Here is a 21,207-nt window from a genome sequence, read left to right on the forward strand (position 1 = left end):
CTCCGCCCTCCTCGCCATCCTCTCCTCTCCTCCCTGCCCCCTGCCCTCCTCCCTACCCTCCTCGCCATTCAACGCCCTCCTCCCTATTCCCAGCCCCCCCACCTCACTGTCCCCCCCCCTTTCTCGCCACCCCCCCCCACCTTCCTTACCATCCTTTCTCCTCCTCTCCGTCCTCTGACTTCCTCACTCTCCCCCGGTCTCCTTACTGTTCTCTCACAGCAAATCGGTTCGACCCTGACCGTGCGCTCTGTTTGACCCTCCGTGCTCCCCGTAGGGCTACCTCCCAGCCAACGCCGAGCGGCGGGAAAGTACTCTGCAAAGGAAGAGGCAGGAGTACTTCGGCTTCATCGAGCAGTATTACGACTCCCGCAACGACGAACACCACCAGGACACCTACAGACAGGTAATGGCCTTAGCCCTGAGGAAGCTGCCTCACATGTACAATGTTCTAGAACAGTCCATAGTGAGCTGGTAGCTAAATGAAGGTCCTTCTGCTCCAAGACTGTTATCTGTGTCAATAATTGCCTCTCCTCAAGGCTGTCACACACACAGGGAGGTCTCACGGACCAAAGGCAGTGCCGTACCACCCCCGCAGGGCCAAACCCAGACTCTTAGTTCTCCTCTTGTATCGTCACCTTCTCATGAACAGCAAATATGTATAAATTAAAGGTAAACATAGCAGTGCATTCCAGGATCTCCTCCTGTCCAATCAGCTGCTTGCAGTAGCAGGAGCCCAGTGACATGCCCCATCCATAGCCCCCCTCAAAGGATCCCCGTGACTCCACTCTCGCTTGCCTTGAGTGTGGGGGTGTGCGAACTGGGTCTTGTCACCTCAGGCCGGTGCGGCCTCTCCCCCCGCGTGTTAACGTCTCTCTCCATGCTGTCAGATCCACATAGATATTCCCCGAATGAATCCGGAGAGTTTAATCCTGCAGCCGAGGGTCACTGAGGTAAGCGAGGCGAGGCCTGGGGGGGTCCACCCCCAGAAGCATGCCAATCGCACCCCTGCAGTCACCCTGCGCAACTGTCCCCTCCTCTCTCTCTGTCAGGCAGGCCCTGATTGGTCAACTGGGCTCCACTAACCCGCCTCTGTCCCTCTATTGGCTGGTTCGCTGGTTAACCCCTCCTCCGCTGGTTTCTTTGTGTTCTTTCCCACAGATTCACATTGACATACCGAGAACTAATCCTCTCATTCCTCTCTTTCAACAAGCTTCCGTGCAAGAGGTGAGATGCGCCCCCTTGTGGCCGGGGTCCCCCTGCTCACGCACGCACACACACACCATCGCCAAGCCTGCTTGGCCAAAACGTCGATACCCTAGAACATGACCGTCATTCTCTGGTGACAGGGCGGTGCTTCGCTATTTACTTGGCCGTCTGGGGGAAAAGCCTGCTTTCGTTTTGTTTTCTCACGGAAACAGATCCTTTCATTATTTGGGCGTATTTTCCCGCCTTGTTTGCGCGCCGGCTGTGAATGCCTCAGTCTGTTTGTACGCGGCGTAGGGGCCACTGAGGGTGAATACTAATCATGCCCCCCCTGAGTCACAGGTCCGTCCCGGTCCCCGAAAAGCCTCTCCCTCCTCTACCCCCCCGCACCCAGGCAGATGCTCCCCCAGTGAGGCTTGGGGACTCAGGGGTCCTGCCAGGACCTGATCATGCATTGAACGCTGCATGATTAGTGCCTGATTCCAGGCTGTGCGAACACACAGTTTTCAGTCTGATTCCCCTTCAAAAAAAATCATTACCTCACAATGTTACATCTGCTTTTTTTGTGTCCGTCTGACAGATCAAAACAGGATGAGACACTTGGCTGCAAAATGTAAATTTTATTTGTTTTGAATTCCGGCTCTCGGCAGAAACATAAAATCCCACGCCTGGCGCAGGCCGGTGGGGTAGTGATTCCAGCCGCTCAGTCTCTCCTGCGGCATCGCGGTAGATCTGGACCCCACGCGGAGGCGACGTCATACTGACGGCCGGGTTTAGTATCTTAGCTGAGCGGCTGTCCAAGGTGGTGGCTGCCAGGGCCTCGCTGGCGTGGAGGGGAGGCGCACTGGAGAGCGGCGCTCGGATCAGCGGCGAGCCGGATTGATCCGTGCGATCTGGGAGAAGGCCGCCTGCTGGATGCGGCGGGATCACTGCGCCGACTAAGACTGGCTTTAAACATAGGAACTGGTGCAAGAGGTTCAGCTTTTAACCCCTGTGATCCAGGCTGTCTGACAGCCCGTCCAAACTGCCATGAATTTCTCGACGCCATTAGGGAATCAGGCAGTCGGAATGCCAAGTTCCGGAAAGCTTGTGATAGGCTGGAAAGCGCAAACGAATCCTTTTTAGTTTGCCTGTAGTTCCGTGCCGGAAGGGACGTTGTACCTCCCTACCGGAAGTGTAAGCGCCTCGTCAGAGGGTGTTATCGTGTGACGCGGTGCGACATGCGGGCGTACGCGGTTACACGCCTCTCTGACAGCCTCCCTGTAGAGCGCTGGCCATGTCAACCCCTCCCCAGATCACTAACATTACTAACCCTAAACAACCTCATTCGGCTTTTGAGAGTGAAGGGCCCCCCAGCTGTGATGGATGCATACCCTGCTTTCTGCACCCTAACACCTAACACGGCTGTAAGTGTGGGTAACGTTGGCTCTGCTTTCATCCTCCTCTTCCTCGCCCCATCAGATTTTTGAGCGGGTCCTCTTCATCTGGGCCATCCGACACCCGGCCAGTGGCTACGTGCAGGGCATCAATGACCTGGTCACGCCCTTCTTCGTGGTCTTCGTCTTCGAGTACATCGGTGAGTATGAAGCCCCCGACTGGGCGTCTGCTGCCCACCTGCCTGGCTGGGACAGACTGAACCCCGGCCCCTCGGTTTGGTGCGTCTGCTAAAAAAACCACGGAAATTGTTTGGCCGGGAGCTTGACAGATATTCTCGTCACGCTAGGCGGGGGCTGGCCTCATTTCCTGTCAGCATAGCCGGCCCGGTGAGCTCGATGGAGTTCGGAGAGCTGTTAGCATATTTATTTAGATCCTGTCCTCGGTTGACAATAAAAATTTCTTACGATGTCTGTAATCCTGCCGCTTCATTTAAAGCACTTTGTGTTCTAAGGAAGTTTAGAAGGGGAGGCGAAAGATCGTTAAATTGTATGTTATAAGTCGATGGTAAATTAAGCCGGCTCTCTTGTGGCTTTGTTGATTGTTGGTGTGATTGCTGGTGGCTGTGAGCTGTGTATAACGCTTCTGTTGACAGATGTATGATTACGGAGCCTGTTTCCAGTTAAGCGAAGCTTGCTGTTTGTTTTCTGCTGTCAGGAAGATTCATTGTTTGTTGAAAGTGTTCACCTCTGACGATGAAGGATACAGATGAGAGATCATGTCTGATCCGATCGTCCGTGTCTCTGTGCTGTTGCGTGAGTGTGGGGATCGCGTACATGGCTGGGGGGTGGAGAATGTACTGCAGGGCACTGGTTCCGAAGGCTGGCCGGCAGGGCAGCCTGGGGACTGTAATTCCACGGACAACCAGTAGAGGCAGCAGTGTGTGAAATTGGGTGTCGTTCAATGGTGCTGCTCTTGCTTTGGGTTTGCATTGGTCACGGTCATTAGGGCGTGTTAGGACCCTCTTTCAAACACTACATGAATGCCGTGAGTTGTCCTTAAGCCCAAGGAATCACATGATGTACTGGGGCCCCACTGAGGGGTCTTTGTAGTTCAACATCACAGGCCCCCAAGGCAGGCATGCAAATGAGCTGTTTGTTTTCAGCCATTATTCAGAGCTGTAGATACAACCCTAATTTATTTAACGAACTGCCTGCTTGTCACTGAGATCTTTGAGTTTCTAAATGAGCATTTTTTAGAAACTGTTTATCGTAGAAAATGCCTTCTGTCTACCAGAAGGCAATAATTATGTGAAATATATTTTGCTTCAATAAACACAAGTTTCCGTAGAAATTAAAAATATTTAGCAAAAGTGATGATAAGAATTAAATATAACTAATAACTTGGGGGAGGGGGGCTGAAAGAGCAAACCCCTCCCTTCAGAAAGAATGCTGTCCCATCTTCTGTTCATCCAAACAAAGCAATTACACCTATCCATCTCCTGAATGGGGATGGATTGTGATGCAGGTCTGATGGGGGAGCTCTGGCAGGTGGGGGGGGGGGGGCTGTCAGATCCCAGGGGCTGAAACGTGGGGCAGGGTGAGGGTGACGCCACCGCTCTTCTTTCCTCCTCATCCTCTCTTCTTCCTCTCCTCTATCCCTCTCCCCTCTTTCTCACTCCTCTTCCTTTCCCTTAATTCCTAATGCAGTATTTTAGGCATCTAGACTATAGGTGGTGCTTTAAAATGACGGGAATCATCCATCGAATTAATCAGACGAGATTGCTTGTGGGTGCACGGCGTCACCTGACCACCGCAGGGCATGTTCAGAATCCAGTCTTGGCGACTTGGCTCTTTAGCGGGTTTCCCGTGCCGCAGTGTGCAAGCCACGCCCAGGAACAGGAAGACTCTCTGTTGTCACATGAACCAACTTTTGAAAGGGTAGCAGGTGCCTGGTAGCGCCCTCTACCTGTGCCACAGCGTATACACTGGACTTGCCCTTTTCTCCCAGGAGATTGTCCCTTCTGGAAGTTTCTCCTCCTTTTTTTTGCTCTCCATCCATGTTCCTCTGTGCTCAGATGCCGTTATCATCAAAATAATCTGACTCCAGGCGTCTTCCAGTAACCATGGAGCAGGACTTGTGATCTCCCCGCCCCCCCCCCCCGCCCCCCCGGCACGGTGTGATGTCTGGGCCATGAAACCTTGCCTCGCCTAGGCTGTGGGACGTGTCCTACGCGCCTAATTCCTCCTTCCCAGACGGACGCATCTCGTCCTGACAGACTAGGGCTTGATACGGAAGCTGCACGTCTGGATCGCTCGCCTGGCCCCGGATTCCGCAGGGAAGCTGTGCACCTCTGTGGCCGTGTGGTTATCGGCATTCTGCTGGAGGTCCATCCCTGTCATCGGGGAGGTGCCAGTTAGGCTGGGCTAAAAAGGACTATTTTGGGCTTTAACGCGTTTAATGCCTGTTCCTGTCAGCCTGTCCCCTGTCCAGATTGCCCGTCCTTGTGCTGGGTCCTCCGTCGTCTCCTGATTACAGCACTTTTTTGGCGAGTTAGACGTATCGCCGTCAAAGAGCTGCTCCCTCAGATGACGCGACTTGCCACAGAGAGACACTGGCGTCAGCAGCCAGCCCGATTTGCGTGACGACCGAGCTGAGAGCCCACCGCGGTCTGCGTGAAGCCCATGTCAGCGTGCAGAAATCCTGTTTCCCGTTTCGTTACGCTGGTATAAATATGATCGTATTTATTATCCATCCAAGCGTAGCGCGTATTAAATTTGTGCGGCAGAAAGTTCAATTACAGTTTGCTGTGCTAGGTACAGGCTGACATTAATCTAGTTTTATAGTTCTATATCTAACGTAACAGATAATGTGATGTAGAGCTGAAATTAATAGAGAACTTGTCTTTTTTATGAAGCCATACTTTTTTTAATGACTAATCATAGTTATTGAATATTTTGGGCATTAGTTAATTAGTTTGCTATAAAAAGCTATAAATTGAATTTCTGCACAGATTTATGAATTGAAAAATTAGACTTTTTTGCAAATGCAATAGATCAGACTTGACCTAATGTCATTTGTAACTATTAAGGATGCCTTTTTTAAAGGCCGTAGGCCACATGATTGGTTGGACCTTTACTCGCCTGTTAATTTATTTATGAAAACACAGATACTTCCTTTATACAGTGTTCGTAGTTATGGGGTCATTGGGCTTTGGGGTGGTGACGGTGATGCGTCTTTCTCAATCCCTGTGATTTGTAGCTGCCTCATTGCTGCCTCATTGCTGCCTCATTGCTGCCTCATTGCTGCATTAACTCCTTAATGGACTCACAGTATACGTTGCAGATGATATGCTTTTTTGAAACAATTTTTTTGTTCCTCTTTTTAAAAGCTAGTTTTAGTTTGCCCATAAATCTTCGCTTGATCCATCACACAGCAAACAAATAATCCTGCAGTGTTGTTGTGAATACTGTAGGGCAGCAGGAGCATAGAGGTTAAAGGTTTGCACATGTAGTTCTGCTCCTGCAGCCAAACCTGAATTCGCTGGGATTAATACTGTCCCTTTGCATACACAGTTCTCCCAGTGAACAAACGCAGATGATTGTCGATGTGAGGGAGTCCGCTGTGCTCTGAGGCTGCAGGAGGCTTGCGGTCACCTGAACAGAGGCGAATCTGGTGGCCATTATCCCTGACCAGCCGTGGCTCTGCCGTCTGCCATCGAGAGGGAGCCAGGGGTGGGACTACAGGGGAACTGGCCCCACCTGAAAGCTGATTGGCCCACTGCCCTGTCATTCCCCAATTCAAAAGTTATTATTGGCTAATTATAGGATTGGCCCCGCTGGCACCCTCCCGGACAGATTCTGTCATTGGAGGATAGAACATAGCTTTTCACTGAATGCACCCCAGACAATTGGCGGAGGTTCCCAGTCACTCCATTCACGCCCAGTCACGCCCACTCCATCTCGGCCCCTGGCCATGCCCATATTCCCGAAACACTTAAGCCGGTCGGCTTATTTCCTGGCGCTAAAAGGCCGATTAGCCCGGTTAGCTTGGAAAGCTCCTTCATTAATTATCTGTACTTTTGATTAGAGCTCTGTGCAATCTAATTAGTGCCCATTAAGCAGAGCTGGGTACACGGAGGCTCGGGGTGCGGCCAGTCGCTGCAGCGAGGCCGATTACCCGCGAGCCGCGGACATGAAATGCCGAGTCCCTCACCTTTTGGGGGTGTGTCCTCTCCCAGCAGTGTCACAGCCATCAGATTTCTGATTAGTTCCCACATAATATCACTGGCAACCAAAAGTGCCGGTCCAGTCAGACGCTCTAGACCAAAAGAAAGTTGGAATCAGCTGGACATGGGAAGTGAGTGTGTGTGCCCGCCCCCCCTACAGTGAGGTCGTCCCCTGTCCCCTCAGTTTGCTGCTGGCGTCACAGCATGACATGGATTTGCCCTTGTAATGAGCCGGCAGCCCATCTCCTTTGGCCGGGGAGTTGGGCGATGGCATGGGTGTGCCCATCCCTGTTGCTGCATTTGCGGTTTCCTCCCTAAACCCCACCAGGAAAGAAAGCCTGCCTGTTCATGCGATGCTATGCGATGCTAAGCGATGCTATGCGATGCTAACTAGCCAGTCTTGACTAGTGGTGACCGGTGGCTCGTCTGGCACCAGGGATGTCCTCTGGTTCCATCTGTATTGGGTCCCCTGGACCCTCCCCAGGTCCCTCCCCAGTTCCCTCCCCAGGTCCCTCCCCTGGACCTTCCCCTGGACCCTCCCCTGGTCCCTCCCCAGGACCCTCCCCAGGTCCCTCCCCAGATCCCTCCCCTGGACCCTCCCCAGGTCCCTGCCCTGGACCCTGAGTGATGCTGTGCCTCACCTCCACGGCGGGCTGCAGTCAGCATGTGCCCCAGGGCCAGCCTGCCCTCTGTGGGCCTGATCTGAGAGCGCTCCCAATGGTTCTGGCTGCTGCCTGACTTTCCATGGCAACAGTGGACAGTAGGGAGGTTAGGACGGGGGGGGGGGGGTGGGGGAGTCAGCGAAGGTCAAAGGTCGTCAGCATGAAACTGAGTCCCCCTGCATCTCTACTCTGCCCCCTAGAGGACGAGGTGGAGCATTTCGATGTGTCCAGCCTGAAGGAGCAGGAGCTGCGCGACATTGAAGCTGACAGCTTCTGGTGCATGAGCAAGCTGCTGGACGGCATCCAGGTATGGCGAGGGGGCGGGGAGGGGCTGGGGGGGACGGGGACGGAGCCGGGGGAGGGGGACATGGGGCCGGGGGACACACGCAGACACCATCGACACACTTCCACCCAGTAACTTACTGTGCCCTGGCTGTGTGCCCCCCCCATACCCGGGCTCCATGGTGTGTCGAGCTCCCCAGGGTCACCCCTAAATGCCCCCCGCCCATTCCGGAAGATTCTGGGCGGCTGCGATGGCCCTCCTGCTAACAACATGTGAAGTGGACTTCCAGATCCCCGACAGTCCGGCTGCACCAGGGTTCCCTTTCCTAACTGATGTTTAGTTTGAGTAAATTGCGCGGTACTGGCGAGGGGGGTGGGACAGGGGGGCGACCTTTCAGTGCTTTTATCGGAGCTCAGGAAGTCGCCGAGCATCAAAAGCAAAGGTCACCGTCTTTAAATGGTTCTGATGCACCTTCACCAAACTCCTTGAAATTACACGTCACATTCAGCGCGCTGGAGCCTCTGTCTTAGGTTTATACTCCACACTTACAGCGCTGCACGTACATGTGATGTTGCTACACAAGCGGTATTGCTGCTTACATTTGTGCGTATATTTAACGTAGATCTGGAGGATTAAAAGTTTTGTCCACCAGGGGGCAGTGTGAGAAAACCGTCTTTAGTCGGCTCCTTTGCTTCCGAACTTTCTCGTTTGTATGAGGTTATGGCTTGAAATGTTATACAGTCCTAGTCTCCACAGTGAGGTGCCGGACCTTTCTCTATGTTCTACCCACTGCTCCACTATATTGCTACTTTGCTCCGTCACATAACGCTTTTTTCCAGGTGCACGATTGGAAAAATCTCAAATATCGTGATGCAATTATTTTTCCGCCCTTACTGAGCCTGCTCCTTGAGCACTGTGCCCCCTGTTGAGTGCTACAGAGTCCGCTGATGCCTGACATGCACCCCATAGCAGATTTGGCAGGGCCGCAGTGACGTCGTGCTACGTTTTTGGCATGTGCAATGAAGAGAGCACGCACAGCTGGGTACCCAGAATGCACCGCTCCCCCGTCAGGTTACAGCGTTTTCCATTCACATTGATTATTTTGCCGGTGATGAAGCACCCAGTTATATCAGTCTGGTTTTGCTTTCATTTAAACTTTCACTTTTTCCCGGCGTGCTCTGATTTATATGCTGCCGCTCCTTTGGAACCCGGCCTGCTTACCCACAATGCACGGCGGCGCTGCCTTAGTAAGATTAACGGCCTGCTTCTAAGCCGCCTCCGCTCTCACCATCCTCTGGCAGCTCGGAGATCAAGGCGAAGGGAGGAGGGAGCTGGGGGGGTGGGGGGGGGCTGAAGGATCACAAACTAATTAAGGTCATAATAGAGTTCAAAACTGTTAAAATTGTTTATAGATCACCAAGGGGGAACACGCATTCCCCGGTGTCCCACTCATAATTAGCTGGAGCCAAGGTCACTGTATCAGCTGCTCAGCCCAACTCAGAGCGAGGGAGTGCGCACCTGTTCCCATGGCCAGAAGGGGGCAGCGCGGGGGGCGCGTGTTGCAGCCTTTTCTACTAATTCAGTAGAAAATAAATACGGTTTCCTCTTGGGACAGCGAAACATTCTTATGGCAGCTGCTGACTTGTCAGGCGTGTCTGTTCCCCTCCGAGTGTGCCTACCGGAGTTTATTTGTGCACGAAGCTAGCAATAATGTCGACGGCGTGCATTTTTATTTGATTGTTTTTTTTTAAATACCCTGCCATCAGCCAAAATCGAATTGTCGTTTTGGCCGTGCTGACTGGTGCACTGAAGTTTCCGTTTTGCCCGCTGGTCATACGTGACAGGCCGTGTTCCAGGCTGACGTCTGAGTCCTGTTTTCCTGCTTTCTGGCTTTCCCCCGCGTCCCGCTATCCCCACACCGCACAGATGATGATCGGGGCAGACAATTAAACAGTAAAATTAGAAAGCTGACCCACTCCTTGGGATTCCACTGCAATCGGCGCCGTAACATCTGTCGCCATTGCTTGAGTTTTGTATTCATCTCGCGGTGTTGGAGATTTACACTCCAATCAGAAGCGTTTGTTGTGAAAAACCGGGCCCGATCGTGGGGCCCCGTTAGACCAGCGCTTGTTCATCAATTAACTGCGCGCTTTGGTGGTGGTGTGATGCAGATTGACTCACGGATAAACCGAGGCCGCCGATTGGACGTGGCAGCCAGGCCTTGAGTCTACCCCTGGTGGCCTGCTGGTAGCTTACGCTCGCAGAAACGGCCCAACCTGAGCGACTGCTACACACACACACACACACACACACACACACACACACACGGCATCTGTGAGAGCTACATCTCTGTGAGGACAAGGCTGCCGGCGCTGGCCGAGCTTCAGGGGAGCAGTACGCTATCACGCAGAGTGGAGAGGCTAAGCTACATGGTAGACAGAGCAGCACAGCCAGGGGGTGGGGGGGGGGGGGGGGTGGATGAGGGCCTGCCAACCGAGCCAATGATCATGCTGCCCCCTATTGGCAGGAAACGCCTTTGTCATTATCAGAGTCTGGCAGCTTTTCTTCTTGGTGCCCAGACCCTCCTGCCGTCTCCCAGGAGATCAGGGGAGTTTCAAAATGAGGACATGCTGATGGGAGGTGGGGGTGGGGGGATGGGGGGGGGGTGCGAGTCCAGTAATGAGTCTACATTAGCCCCTCCCCCCGTGTCGTTAGTCTGTCACACACCCCCACATCTCCGATATCCTACCCGACCGCTTAACGTAGCCACCGACGTGAGTAATTACATTAATTTATGTTTGGCTGTGTGTGTAATCTACCTTGCAAATGCCCATATCCATGACAGCTAACGAAGTGGGGGTCACAGCTTACCCGAAAACGAATTCAGGGACAAAAAGCAGTGATTTGAGGGGCTGAGGGGGTGTCCGTTTGAAGGCAGTGGTGGGCATTATCCCCCCCCAAAAAGCTGTGTCCGTGTTCCCGTCACTAAATTGGCTGTTAAAATGAAATCTAATCGAGTCTAATAATTCTGAATGAATGGGGCAGGTATGAGTGTTTCTGGGTTTATCGAGGCTTTTACATGTCCCACTGTCGTCATGCTCAGTGTAATAAGGGAAGAAATTAAGACTACCTGGGTTTTGGGCAGTTTCGGTGTGTGGTCAGGTGCCGAGATCATCGGTTCATGCCACCCGTTCCCACACCCAGCTGGAGCCCCCACTGGGCTCAGTGCCTCCCCCCTCCCTGGTTTGTGACACCTGTCCCTGCTCCTGCGGAGCCCCTGTGTCCCTCGAGCGCGTCTCACAGGAAGGTGTGTGACCACCCGTGTCGTTCTGTTTTTTTTTTTTTAATGTCCTGGTTCTTTCCACCTCTTCATAACTCGCCCGCGTAGTTGGTCCCCTGTCCGCAGTGAGCCTGGCAATCCTTCAGCCCCCCCACCCCCCCCACCCCCTCCGGCGGCACTCCTCCTCATTAATCGCCGTGAAACATGCCCCACATCGGCAATATAATTGATCGATATCGGTGCCGGCCGTGCGTGTTGAGCAGAGCTACGCTGTGCTCCTTCACGGTTGACCTTCACTCCACCATGCCGCTGGCCTGCAGTATGACCCTCGATGACCCACCTACCCACGGAGACCCAATCATACACGGACGTATGGCTGTATTCTCTCACCCCATGACCTCCTTTGGGTCTCGTACGGGCTCCCTCCTGGCCTCCTCTGGGCCTCCTCCTGACCGTGTCCGGTCCTCCCATGGGCCTTCTCTGGGATTCCTCCAAGCCTCCACCATGCCTCCTCTAAACCTTCTCTGTTTCTCCTCTATACCTCCTCTGTTTCTCCTCCGTGCCTCCTCTATTGCTCCTGTGGGCCTCCTCCGTGCCTCCTCTGGGCCAACCTCCTCAGTCTTTTGCTGTTATGCTGGTAAATGAGTGTGGTTATTAGTGCCTCCTGGGTAGGAGCCTCAAGATAAATATCATGACTTAATTAATAGTATTTGCCGTGCTGGGGGGGGGCAGGGGAGCACAGCACAGTGCAGTGTGTGTGCATGTGTGTGTCCGTAGAGTGGGCTGCCATGTTTCCTGCCCCTCTGTCTTTGAATAACAGCATTACCGCAGACCGGAGACCCTTTTTCAGCCCCTATTATCCTCACTCACTTTCCAAACGTAACAAATGTGTGAAGCTTGTGAAGTCTCCGTGTGTAAAGCTGTCTGCGTGGTTACCCTGCGGCGTACTGGGGGCCATAGGCGGGTGGGGGGTTGCCAGGGTGGAGAGCCGCACGCCGCCGACTGAGCCTGCCGCTTTGCTTCTGTCTCCCCAGGATAACTACACCTTCGCCCAACCTGGCATCCAGCGCAAAGTCAAGGCTTTGGAAGAGCTTGTCAGCCGCATTGACGGTGAGTGGGAACGCTGAGACCTCGCTGTGGGGGGGGGGGGGGGGGGGGGCGAGGTGAGAGGGCTCTGCTGTCAGATTGTTACCACGGCGCCCTGACCGGCCGGCGCTCGTATGCGGTGACGTAGCCCCGCCCGCCTTTCCAGGCTCCCCCCGGATTCCTTCACCTGAAAGCGCGTTTTATGGATGGGAGGTTCGGAAATGCAGAATGGGCGAATAGCGGAGGACACGCCGCGAAGTCTGTCTGGGGAACAGAGATCAGCTAGCAGCCCGTGGACGGCAAATAGGCTCAAAATCCTCACTCTTACTGCAAATTAGAGGAACAGAGAATTTTCCCGTTATCCCGATCTTTCTTTCTGTAGTTGTTAAATGCTCTGACTTGGGATTAAAGGCGTTGGCCTTTTTTCTGTCATTTACTGAGTCATGTGACTTCTCTGGCCCACGGAGTGCCTCGTTTGCTTTATGCCAGTAATGCACCCATCTCACAGAACCGGGCGGATGAGCTGCATGGCGTCCTGCTGTCTGCCGAACCCTAACCTAACTCTAACCCTAACCTAACCTAACTCTATCCCTAGCCTAACCTAACTCTAACCCTAACCTAACCTAACTCTATCCCTAGCCTAACCTAACTCTAACCCTAACCTAACCATCACCCTCTCCTGGCCTCTCAAAGGCTATATGATCTATATATGTGCAGTCAGTATGTTGTTGCCCATGTTTCACATCTTTTGTTATATGACCGGGTAGCGTCTGGCTCAGTGGGTTATGCCTATGATCAGAATATTGGCGGTTTGAATCCCATCCTCAACCAAATAGCCATGTCTCCATGGGGCTGGACAGTGCCCCGGAGGTGCCGTACCCGAAGCGTCACTCTCCCCTCTATATGTAGGTGTGTCGTAAAGGAGAGCATGATGGGATATGCGAAGATGCTTTCTGCAGCCATTAAAGGATTGAGTTCCTGTTTGTCGGGTCTTGATTGAAAGATGTCATTTGATCTAATGCCACACTCTTGAATCCAGTTAACATCACGAACGCTGCCCTTCCTTTTCACCGCTGTTCTGGTTCCAGTCAACTAGGGGGCGCCGATGGGTCTCATACTGTAGTTGTCACAGCGAGTCGTCGCCCTGGTGGTCCAACCCGATGTCCTGCCCCTCACTGACTTTATATAGTGCCTTCCCTTCCCAGCTCGGTCTGCTGTCCGCTTTCGGAGCTGTGGATCCAAAGATAGCCTCCAGCGGACTTGGAAATATGGGGGGGGGGGGGGGGGCGGCTGGAGGTTGGTGTAGACTGTCAGTTCTGGGCACCACTGTCATCTTATGGGGGGGGGGGGCTGTATCATCCAGAATCTTTTCTTCGGAAACACAAGAGAAATGGTGGCTGAGCTGTGATGGTTAATGAAGGGAATCGGGGATCTATGTGGAATGCTGACGGGGGCGTGTAGAGGGCGCTGGTCGAGTGCCGCCCCCCACGTCCCCCTTTCCTCTGCTTCGGGATCGTTCTGCTTAAGCCTCTTTGTAGAGCCAGCATCTGCGTGGGTCAGCGTTCGTCCTTGGAGTTTCAGGTCCCGTCCCCCCCCCCCCTACAATGCCGCGAGTTTCAGGTCCCCCCCCCACACCTACAATGCCGCGAGGTCGGCACATTTTTATACCTCCGGCCATCGCAGTCGGGCTGGGCCTCCCTCAGAAACCACGGCACAAAAGCAAATGGGGACGGGGGTTATTTTTAAGCCGCTTGAGAGACACGTTCTCTGGTGCTGAGAGCGGATCTGAGCACCAAATCGCGTCGCTTTTATTTAAAAATTGCCTTCTTTTAACAATGTACAATGTCAGACTTAATCAGGCATTAGCCGGCACGAGATCGGCTCTGTAATTTACATCCTCGGCTATAATGGAATGTATAATACATCAATCGTATCTCTCCGCAGCCATCGGCCTTTTGGAATGTTGTGTCGATGGTATTTTCCGGGCTCCTGCTTGCTCGCTTACACCCGGAGCAATGCCCCTCAACAGCGTGCATCCATGATCTGCTGTGCACCTGCCATGTGAGCAGTTTCAGCCTGATCTCTTGGCGTTACCTGTCCTGGAGCCCAAGCCATATGCATCCTCACCGCTGCTCGTCCTTATTCAGCAGTGAGCTACGGTTCCCCTGTGTTCCCACCTCTGAAGTGCGGTTCCCCTGTGTTCCCACCTCTGAAGTGCGGTTCCTGTGTGTTACCATTTCTGAGGTATGTGCTGCTAGTCAGAGGTATGGTTCCCATGTGTTCCTACATCCGAGGTACGGTTCCCCTGCGTTCTCACCTCTGAGATCTGGTTCCAATGTGTTCCTATTCAGAGGTACGGTTCCCATGTGTTCCTACCTCCAAGGGGCGGTTCCCTTGCGTTCTCACCTCCGAGATCCAGTTCCCGTGTGATCCCATTTCTGAGGTTTGGTTCACATGTGTTCCTACCTCTGCCATCATCATTCTATTAATTTAATTTAATTTCCATCTCTGTCACCATCATACAAACAGCGCTGCTGCTCACACTGTATACGTCCGTAACTTCCTGTCACTGTGACTGTGTCTGTTATGTAACGACAGAGGGCAGCTTTATTTTTAGCTTTATTCAAAAACAAACAAATCGATCCCTCCCAGTGGTGTCTGGTCTCCCTACGGATCGTCTGCTTACCCATGGCTTTGTCACCCCTTCTCATCAACAACTTTTACCCTCGCCTAGGGCTGGGTAGTATATCGAATTTTCACAGTATAGCTACATATGTTCCAACTGAGATATAGGATGACACGGTGCCGTTTATATTGATATACCTTTTATTGTGTGTTTAAATTAGGGTTAAAAGATTTTTAAACCAGTAGTATTCCTTTCTGGTTGTAAACAATGCCAGAGCTTCTTTTGTGATGTTACACAGAATCCACTGCTAAAGTCAAAGCTCTCGGTCTCATGAGGTAGTTGATGGAGACAAAGAATAATTGATACTTGTTTCGTTTCATTTTTAAACACTGCCGAATGGCGCACAGGTCATTGTACTTTGTAATTTGTTTTGTTTTGTTGCAGGGACCGGTTTGCATTTCCAGTTGTAAAACACTGCCTTTCATTTTGCCAAATATGTTTAATAGACAGTTTCTAAAGTGAATGTTTAAAAAAGACTGGATGTAAACTAGTTCATTTGAAAGACTATAATGAAGTTTTCACTTTATCTATAAACTTATGCATTATAAGTATATACAAAGGCTATTAAGAGCTAAACAAAGGCCTGAATAGAACTGCTTGCTCTCTCATTTAAGTGCGATTCTCTTTGCATAGCGATGGCTGTACAGTTCTCTTTGTAACAGCAGTTATTTACTTATTACTATTTTTTTACTTATTACATTTACGTTGGTGTAAAGTGATGATTATGTATTTAATCAGGCCCCATCGCACATTAAAAACAGAAACTTTATGCATTAATTGCTATTTTTGAAAAGTGCCCCCATTTAAGACAGTAGGGGCAAGAGTTGCCCCCTAATTTTTTTTTTATGTTTCTGCTTGATTTCAGCTGCTGGATTTCTGCTCGGGTTCCTGGGCTCTCTGTCGTGTCGTTTGGGTTCTGACTCGCTGCTTGTGTTTGAGTGAATTGAGGCCTCTGTGCACTTCTTGCCTCTCCGTTCTGCCACTCTAAGTGACCCGCCCGTCACCTTCCTCCACGTCTGGGTGGCGCTGACAGGCTAGATTAATAGGAAGGTCAGGGGTGTCCTTGTCTTCGTGTCATGTCACGCTTTAGATTAATATTGAGTTGAGAGGTCCGTAATCCCTCGAAGTGCCAGATTACTATCGGAAAGGTTGTGCTGTAATTCCAGGTGACGGGTGAGATTAATATCGGGGCGAGAGGGTGAGCCGTTCCTTGGCGATGGCCGTCACACGAGGGCTGGAGAGGAGCTCTCATTGCTCCATGAGTGACTGCAGCTTGGCTTCTGGGAGCAATGATGTCTCAGCAGGCACTTGTGAGCAGTGACATTTGCTATATGTCATTTTCACCAATCGCAGCCTATGTATCTGCACCAAATCGTGGTGTTCACCTTCCGCCGCCATCGTTTTCATATGTTGACTGCATAGTGTACACGATTTCATGGAACTATTTCCAGATGGGTCTGATCGTAGCCCATCAGCCTGTAGAGTGTGAGTGCAGTGAAGGGGACCCAGTGCCTGAATGATCAATGCTGCGATATTCTGTAATAAATAGTTTGTCATTGGTAATAAACATGCAGCAACGGCAGCCACACTGCCCTGAGCTGTGAGCAGCGTCTGCTCGAGAGGAGATGGGACGCGACGGTGCTGCCCTGTAGCCACCAGCCGGTTAACGTGCGTCTGTGTGGCCACCTTGCACTCCTCTGCGGGAGTTTCACGGAGATGAGATGCCGCATTTTTGCGTGTTTGTCCATAAGTGCTGTGGTTGCCGTTGCGCCTGAGGCTGACCCCAGAAGCTTTGCTCACTGGCCTGCAGATGAGCTGGCTGATTCTCTGGCAGTTAATAATGCCTAACCGTGGATGGAACTTTCCAGCGTGTGGGGGGGTGGGGGAGACAGGGCAAGCCAGCTGGGCCACCCCTTCCTATTTGTACACGCCTGGGGTCTGTGCCCACGGCGCCTGCCGGGTGCCCGGATTTGTGGCCGCCCGCTGTCTTCCCCTGCATGTTAAGTGGCCCCCCCTCCTTCCTCACTCTGTCCCTCCCTCCCTCCCTGTTTGCTCCTGGCTCAGGGCCGCTTCTGATCGCCGTCGGGTGGAGTTAAGATAACAGTAGCCCCGCCCATCGCATTACATTTAAATGGTGTGTAATTACCCATCATGCTCAGCTTGTTGGCTCCTGTATCCGTTGACATTTGCAGCTGTAGGGATTTGGCTTTGAAGAGAAATGTATGGGTGGGGTGGGTGGGGGGGGCTTAGATTGGGCTGCTGGGAAGTGTCCCCCCCAGCTGGTCCATGTCACGCGGCTTTAATAAAGCCGTCATCGACATGTCCCCTGTTCCTCCCTGCAGTGCGGTGCTGTTTCAGGCTGCCCCCACCCCCCCACCCCCCGCGAGTGCCTGTGATTAAAATGTCAGGCAGTAAGCGAGCTCACGGCCAGGCGGGCCGTGATGAACGGGTCCGCTCTCCGCTCCGGATCGCACCCAGATTCATTGTTCCACCTAGACTGCCGCCATATTTCACGGGTCTTTAAATGGCGTCTCAGAGGCCCTGCATCAGAATCGCTGTGTTCACTATTAAAATTAATGCGGTATGGAGGGTGCTAGATAAATCTGGGGGTGGCAGTCACCTTCACTGGGGGCTTGCTTATGCTTGAGGGCCCCTGTCTTTCTGTTTGGCTGCTTCGACCGCTGGCTGTCCCTAAGCGTCCCATCTGGGCTCGTATCCTAGGGGCTTATGGTTCATAAGAGCTCCTGTAATTCCCCAGACTGTGTTGGCCCTGGGGGCAGTGCCTCCCTGTCCTGGGATATGAGGTCCTGCCTGTGGAATGGGGCAGGAACTCCCTGTTAGAGGTCTGATTGCCAGCAGATTCTGCGGAGAACGGATCCCAGCGACGCACCCTTGTGACTCTGCTGGATCTCCTAGGCGTTCCTCATATCGATCTTCCATCCTCCGCTGGTTCTTCGTACGGCTTTCCTCACACTGGAAACCCAGCTTCCCGACCGCAGGATGCCGGACCCGGCCGCTCTCGTTAATTAGCGAGATCCCTGCGCCTACGTATCATCGTGCACCTGGATGTCACTTCGCTCGTTAGTGAATGAGGGAACGAGTTTTAACAAGGGCTCATTTCGGCAGCGGCAGTTTCCCCGACCTTCTGCTCCAGGTGAGCTGCCAGACGACCGCTAGGCCAATGTGTGGCTCGGCTGGTTAGGACACTGTGCTTGTGATCGGAAGGTCGCAGGTTTAAACCCCAAGTCTGAGGCCCTTAATTCCCAGCTGCTGCAGACACTGGGTGACCCAGCTTTCTCATTTATGTCGATTTGGATATGAGCATCTGACAAACAAAATGTAATATAACGTGAGGGTTGTCAGGAGAAATTGCCTCCGTTTGGCGCAACGGTGGGAACTGGGCACCTGCATCGTCTCACATCCACCTCCCTCCTTCCTCCTTCGTGACTTTGCTCCCTCACTTTAGGAGTTTTGGACTCCTGTGGACAACAGGCACGTTTCCAGACCCGTTTTTTTAAATCAGATTTTCTTGGGTTCATCCATAATGAATGCAGCAATAATTTCATAGCGCAAATAAGTGGAAGTGATTGGGGGGGAGGGACCATTAAACCTTAATGCCGGCCTCACACTCTTCCTGCCGCTCCGCGCCCCATGTCTCGCTGTTAGAGCGTCAGGCATAATTAAAGAGCAGCGTGCTGGGCTGCAGGCTGCTCCTTATTTCCGCCCGTCTTGTTCAGCAGTGCAGGCGAGCCGGTGAACCTCACAACACCATCTCACAAACAGTTGAATAGACGAGGGTTAGGATGCATGGTGAAGTGAGTTTGTTTGTTTATATACCTTTATGTAAAGGACATCGTAAATTAACCTACACAGTACATCTACACCAACCTATTACTCATACGCGGTACATCTACACCAAACCTATATATCATACGCGGTTCACCAACACCCACCTATATATCATATGCGGTACATCTACACCCACCTATATATCATATGCGGTACATCTACACCCACCTATATGTCATACGCGGTACACCTACACCCACCTATATATCATATGCGGTACACCTACACCCACCTATATATCATATGCGGTACACCTACACCCACCTATATATCATATGCGGTACATCTACACCCACCTATATATCATATGCGGTACATCTACACCCACCTATATATCATATGCGGTACACCAACACCCACCTATATATCATACGCGGTACATCTACACCCACCTATATATCATATGCGGTACATCTACACCCACCTATATGTCATACGCGGTACACCTACACCCACCTATATATCATATGCGGTACATCTACACCCACCTATATATCATATGCGGTACATCTACACCCACCTATATATCATATGCGGTACACCAACACCCACCTATATATCATACGCGGTACATCTACATCCACCTATATATCATACGCGATACATCTACACCGACCTATATATCATACGCGGTTCACCTACACACACCTCTGTGTCATATGTGGTACACCTACACCCACCTCTGTATCATATGCGGTACACCAACACCCACCTATATATCATACGCGGTTCACCTACACCCACCTCTGTGTCATATGTGGTACACCTACACCCACCTCTGTATCATATGCGGTACACCAACACCCACCTATATATCATACGCAGTTCACCTACACCCACCTCTGTATCATATGCGGTACACCAACACCCACCTATATATCATACGCGGTTCACCTACACCCACCTCTGTGTCATACGTGGTACACCTACACGCACCTCTATAACATACACAGTACACCTGCACTCACCTATATATCATACGCGATACATCTACACCGACCTATATATCATACGCGGTTCACCTACACACACCTCTGTATCATATGCGGTACACCAACACCCACCTCTGTGTCATACGTGGTACACCTACACGCACCTCTATAACATACACAGTACACCTGCACCCACCTATATATCATACGCGATACATCTACACCCACCTATATATCATACGCGGTTCACCTACACCCACCTCTGTGTCATACGTGGTACACCTAAACGCACCTCTATAACATACACAGTACACCTGCACCCACCTATATATCATACGCGATACATCTACACCGACCTATATATCATACGCGGTTCACCTACACACACCTCTGTATCATATGCGGTACACCAACACCCACCTCTGTGTCATATGTGGTACACCTACACGCACCTCTGTGTCATATGTGGTACACCTACACGCACCTCTATAACATACACAGTACACCTACACCCACCTATATATCATACGCGGTTCACCTTCACCCACCTCTGTCATACGTGGTACACATACACCCACCTATATATCATACGCGGTTCACCTACACCCACCTCTGTCATACGTGGTACACCTACACGCACCTCTATAACATACACAGTACACCTGCACCCACCTATATATCATACGCGGTTCACCTACACCCACCTCTGTCATACGTGGTACACATACACCCACCTATATATCATACGCGGTTCACCTACACCCACCTCTGTCATACGTGGTACACCTACACGCACCTATATATCATACGCGGTTCACCTACACCCACCTCTGTCATACGTGGTACACCTACACGCACCTCTATAACATACACAGTACACCTGCACCCACCTATATATCATACGCGGTTCACCTACACCCACCTCTATGTCATACGTGGTACACATACACCCACCTATATATCATACGCGGTTCAACTACACCCACCTCTATATCAAACATGGTTCACCTTCACCCACCTCTGTATCATATGCGGTACACCAACACCCACCTATATATCATATGCGGTTCACCTACACACACCTCTATAACATACACGGTACACCTACACCCACCTCTATATCATGCACTGTACACCTACACCCGCCTATAAACCATTTACAGTATACCTACACCCTTACCCCCACTCACTCACTCTTACACCCACATACAGTATCATACAGTATCTACACACATATTAACTGCCCAATGTCATTAGGGTTGTGACCCAGCACACAGTAACTGAAAACATACACTGGGCCACATCCGTGTACAGTAATCCCACACGCACACACATACACACACAGACACACGCACACACACACATACACACACAGACACAGACACACATGCACAGTGACCCGCCTGGATACACAGACCCAGAGGCGCAGAGACATAAAACACAGAGACACACACTGTGCAGGGAGGCTACCTCATCACTTATTGATGCTCCCAGTCAGAGCGCTAGAATGAGGCGTTGTCCCGGATACTGCCTCCCAGCTGCGGCGCTGTCTGCTCTGCGGTGCCCCCGGTGGCTGGGTCTGATGTCTATGTGTGTCTAGGCACTCCTTCCTTTCCCGCAGGTC

At 51.9% G+C, this 21,207-nt stretch overlaps 1 protein-coding gene across 2 annotated transcripts in view; it reads left to right on the plus strand.

Annotated features, from left to right (window-relative positions):
- The window catches only part of tbc1d22a (TBC1 domain family, member 22a), a 59,289-nt gene that overhangs the window by 16,659 nt on the left and 21,423 nt on the right, over nucleotides 1–21,207 (plus strand). The window contains exons 6-10 of one of the 2 annotated variants that reach the window (XM_072709959.1): nucleotides 275–403; nucleotides 888–950; nucleotides 2,665–2,779; nucleotides 7,668–7,774; nucleotides 12,065–12,140. In XM_072709959.1, the coding sequence (XP_072566060.1) occupies nucleotides 275–403; nucleotides 888–950; nucleotides 2,665–2,779; nucleotides 7,668–7,774; nucleotides 12,065–12,140 (490 nt within the window). Of the gene's footprint in view, nucleotides 1–274; nucleotides 404–887; nucleotides 951–1,158; nucleotides 1,225–2,664; nucleotides 2,780–7,667; nucleotides 7,775–12,064; nucleotides 12,141–21,207 lie in introns of both variants that reach the window. The other variant, XM_072709958.1, reaches the window with a different exon arrangement.

This window comes from Paramormyrops kingsleyae, chromosome 3, assembly GCF_048594095.1.
Source record: "Paramormyrops kingsleyae isolate MSU_618 chromosome 3, PKINGS_0.4, whole genome shotgun sequence".
Lineage (NCBI taxonomy): Eukaryota > Metazoa > Chordata > Actinopteri > Osteoglossiformes > Mormyridae > Paramormyrops > Paramormyrops kingsleyae.